The 4,353-nt window shown below is 39.3% G+C and overlaps 1 protein-coding gene across 1 annotated transcript in view; it reads left to right on the top strand.

The window, feature by feature from the left end:
* ADCY5 (adenylate cyclase 5) overlaps positions 1–4,353 on the top strand; it is a gene marked incomplete at its 5' end in the record, with an annotated part of 223,594 nt that overhangs the window by 175,342 nt on the left and 43,899 nt on the right. Inside the window, one exon of the mRNA XM_009640836.2 lies at positions 1,336–1,476. Within this exon, the coding sequence (XP_009639131.2) occupies positions 1,336–1,476 (141 nt within the window). The remainder of the gene's footprint in view (positions 1–1,335; positions 1,477–4,353) is intronic.

Here is a 4,353-nt window from a genome sequence, read left to right on the forward strand (position 1 = left end):
TAGGGAAAGCAGACTCCAGGCAAAAAAAGAAGCGGACCTACCTGTATTGTCATACAACACTTGAACCAAGATTCTAGAGTTTAAAACAACTGATGCTTTCTTTTTAAATTATTCAGTTGTCTGAACACTTTCTGAAATCCAAATTTATCTACTGTGTCTAATTTTTTCAGTAATCTCATGGAAGCAGCAATTCTCTTTAAAAAGTTTAATCTCCCAAGTAATAAAAAGCGAAGTTGTAGCTATCCTTACTGTCTGAATTTTCAAGCTCTCCAGCGTTTGCCTCTTTTAAGTAAGGATGTAATAATTATGCCACCCCTCTGCCTTCTGAGTCAGTACAGGTAAATCACAGAGTCCTCACTGAGCAAGTCTCCAGTGCAGTCCTTGATAGAGAAGATTAAAAGGTTTGATCTTGTGCAGTAAACTCCTGTCTTTCCACAGAACATGATCCACCTGGAAACCTGTCTTTTTAGCTAGAGAATATATTCAAAATAAGGAACTAACCAGCCTGTTGTTTAGCCTAGTTACATGCTGCACTTCTGTGCTCTTGTAACTGGCATTAAGCTTGAATGAAACCTTTCTGATAGATCCTGTGCAAACTTTGCAGTAAGCTCCAATTACAACCAAGATTCAAAAACAGCTCTCACGACAAAACCAAAGACTTTGCCCAAACTTCAGAAAAGTTAGGGTCAATGATAAAATTTGCAGCTAGCATTAGGGTAGAGGAGACCATTTTGTCACACTCCGCAATATCATTACCCTTAAGAGATACGCAGTTAAGTTGTTTGCAAGATTTACATGCCTTCTTAGCATGTCTGGGAAGATGCTCTTGCAGGTGTGGAAAATTATTTCCTTGTACCTACAGAGAAAGGTGTCCTTTATTCCCACAGCTTCAAGGCTCCTGTTCTTCAACCAGATTGCTCTGTGTGTCATTTTTCTTGCAGACGCACCAGTCTTTTTTGAGGAGTCTCTATGTAGTATCTCAGCTTGGAACGGCAGTTTCCTATTTGAAATTATTCAGTTTGATTCAGTTTACTAAAAAAGAAAATAGATGTCTCTATTTTTGAATGCTCCCTGTGTTTACACAGGTTATGATGGTTATTCAAGACAAGCAAAGGAGTAAAATGGTGGGCACCGCTTAGGGGCAAGTATTCTAAAAAATGAGAAAAAAAAGAAATGGTGCACTGGGACTGCTCCTGATCAGCAGCCACTTCATAAATTTCAAGGTGCAAAGCCAGGTTCTGGAGTGAGAGGTTGGAAATGAGAGATGCTTGGACAACGACTGCCGTGTAAATGTTTCAAAATTTATTCTGCATTTCTCTCTCGTTTGTATTTCAGAAAGACGAGAAAGCCACAATAGCCAAGATGAACCGTCAGCGCGCTAATTCCATCAGCCATAACCCGCCACACTGGGGTGTTGACCGGCCCTTTTATAACCACCTTGGAGCTCACCAGGTCTCTAAGGAGATGAAGAGAATGGTAATGCCTTGCTTTATGGACAATAATTTATTTTCTTTTTAATACAGTGTAATGATAATACCTTCCTGCTTTGTCTGAAGATTTTTGCAACCCTGAGGGTCTTTCCCAAATGGGGGTGGTAAATTCTACTTTGACTCCAGAAATAATAATTGGTACATCTGGAGGGGTTGTGAGATGAGGCACACGGTTGTTTGAGAGGGAAAGGGAGGCTGAATGGCACAAAGAAGGCTCTTTTGTCTGACTTGTCCCACATTCTGGAAACTCATCCAGGCTATGTGAGCAGAGGTGATTAGCTACAAAAATTGCTCGGTAACACAAGCATTCAAACAGCAGCTGATGTACATTTCTGCTAGATCATTACAGGCTTCAGCAGCTGCAAAGGTTTCTTGCTTGCATTATATCAGCCAGATGCTGTTCACCTTCTATAAGCTACATGCCCATGTATACTCATGGGTCCTCAGGAATCATGCCGCTGTGTTTAACTCTCAAGAATACATTCTCAAGTACATGGATTAATTGGCCTAAGGTAGCAGGCATCTTCATTTCTTGCTTAGACCTATCAGTCCTTCTAAATTAAAATGAACAAGAGCTAGTTACTAATGCAATTGGACTGAGAGCACTTTTATGTCTTATTTTACGTAAAGTTGTAGACAGTATCTTTGCTTCCAGCAATAAAGATGATGAAAAGAGAGCTTCTGTTATAATGGCTCTTTGTAATAGTAATAAAAATGTTTAGCACCTCTATAATTGCATGCATAATAAGATTGGTCTATGACCTTAATGCTGTTTGACCCTTCTTGCACAGTCAAAAGTGTGTATTTGTTGCCCACTTTGTTGCCGATAGTCAAAGTTCTGCTGCAGGTCACCAAAGCCATAAAGTATTCAAAGAACTTTTTAACATGAGATTCACTCCCACAGCTTAAAACTTTTGGCATAGCTATAAGCAATGGCATATGGTGTCTTCTAATGGGAAATGCTGGCACATTTATTAATAGTTGGTGCTAATATTATTCAATTATAATATTATTTTACAGTGCTAAACCAAATTTCTTAATCTCCATAGTAATGTTTCTTTCATTTCTCAGATCACCAAATGAGGGCTTCTGACATAAGCATACAGATCAGTGGAACTGTGCATTTTTTATGTGGGCTTTTCAACAGGGTGCGCTCAATAGGCATGACATTATTAGAAGAGCCTAATCACACTAGCACATAATTATAATTATAAGTTTCTTTGAATAGCTTTTAAAGGGTTCTTGCAGCCTCCTGTTCAGAAACAAGGTGTAAGCATGCCAAATGGTATTATGCTTCTTGGTGTTAATTACAGTTTGCCATGTCTAGCCAGTTGTTCAGTTGGAAAAACATAATTATTTATTGAAATATCAAGCTGAGCCCTAAAAACTTCACTGCCCCTCACTTGTAGGAGGAAAAGCTTCTCTTTTTTCTCTCTCTCTCTTTTTTTTTTTTTTCCTCCTTATCTTGAACCTTTCCCTTTTGTACATAATACCTTTCTGTAATGGTATTTACCTTTTTATAAATTCAGCAGCTCAGAAAATCTTTCCTACTCAATCTGCTTCTGTACTGCCTCTTGTATCAAGCTCTTTTTTGAGAGGCTGATGTTGCATGCATCAGGCTATTTCTTGAAAACCAATTTAAACCTGATTCAGATGCATTGTTTTCAGCTAGACTTTTTGTTGTTCTTGGGAACTATTTTTTAAAATGTTATTTACAGTATTTCCCACTGCTTTATGTTTGAGGTGCATTAGTCAAAATGAAAACATGCTGCTCTCCATGGCCTAGAGACCACTTTAATATCTGCTAGATGGACATTTTATTGATTAGATCATAAGAACAATTTCTCCATCTCCTGTCTCAACTCTTTCTCTCTCTATTAACTTCTAATTTAAATATGCATTTCTTTGTACCATCCAGCTTTGCACAGTACTTTATTTGCCTGTAATCTCTAACACTATGTTACATGGATGCTCTGTGTGCTTAAATGCATTTACAGTGCACGGTGGCTGCACGGACATGCATGCTGTCTGCAAACTGCCTGCTTAGAAATACAAAATACAGACAGACAGAAGGGGAGCAGAATTACAAAGGCTTTTTTCAGTGCTCCTCTGGGATGACATGTCATTGATCTTGGTAAGCCGCACCAGCTTCCAAAGCTCCTGAAAATGTGCACTTTGTTCCACATCACCCGCCTTTCCCCCAGACCTCTTGTATGTAATTATACATAGCCTTTTTTCTTGAAAATTATGAACATGTAAGGTTGGACTAGTTGAAGTAGTATGCCAAAAGCAGGCAGTGCAGCATGGCCTTTCTCTTCAAAACCTGGAGCTCCTTAGCCCTGTAATTTCAAAACAGTTGCTTAAATGGGTAATTGTGAGATAGACCTCGGGCAGGAGCCACGTCACGTTGCAGGGATGTGCAGTTACACTATATTGATATGCAGATATGAATATATTTGTCTGTAGGGAGTAATATGGATGGTTATATAGGATACTTTTTTTTTTTGTCACAAACTCTGAACATTTTGCATTATGAAGGCACCATATTTCCAGATGGGGGGGGGGGGGGGAGGGGTGGCACTACTTATAATTCCCCGAAAGAGAATATTAAAGTTCCCCAAACTGTATTCTTGGGAGGGAACTGTTATATTTAACAGAAACCAGAAATATTTTGGCCATTTTTCTTTCCTGTGAACTTTGGCTCTGGTAGCTGTTTCTATTCTTAGGATATATTAGCAGTAGTCCTGGATGAGACAGATTAGTATCAAAGGTAGCCATATACTCCTTTCCCCTGCCAGCTCCTCTTTTGTCGTGGCATTTCAACACGCTGCCATGTCTGGGGGCATTGGCAGGGCATCCTGCC

The sequence above is a fragment of the Egretta garzetta genome, unplaced genomic scaffold (genome assembly GCF_000687185.1).
Source record: "Egretta garzetta isolate BGI_Z169 unplaced genomic scaffold, ASM68718v1 scaffold326, whole genome shotgun sequence".
Lineage (NCBI taxonomy): Eukaryota > Metazoa > Chordata > Aves > Pelecaniformes > Ardeidae > Egretta > Egretta garzetta.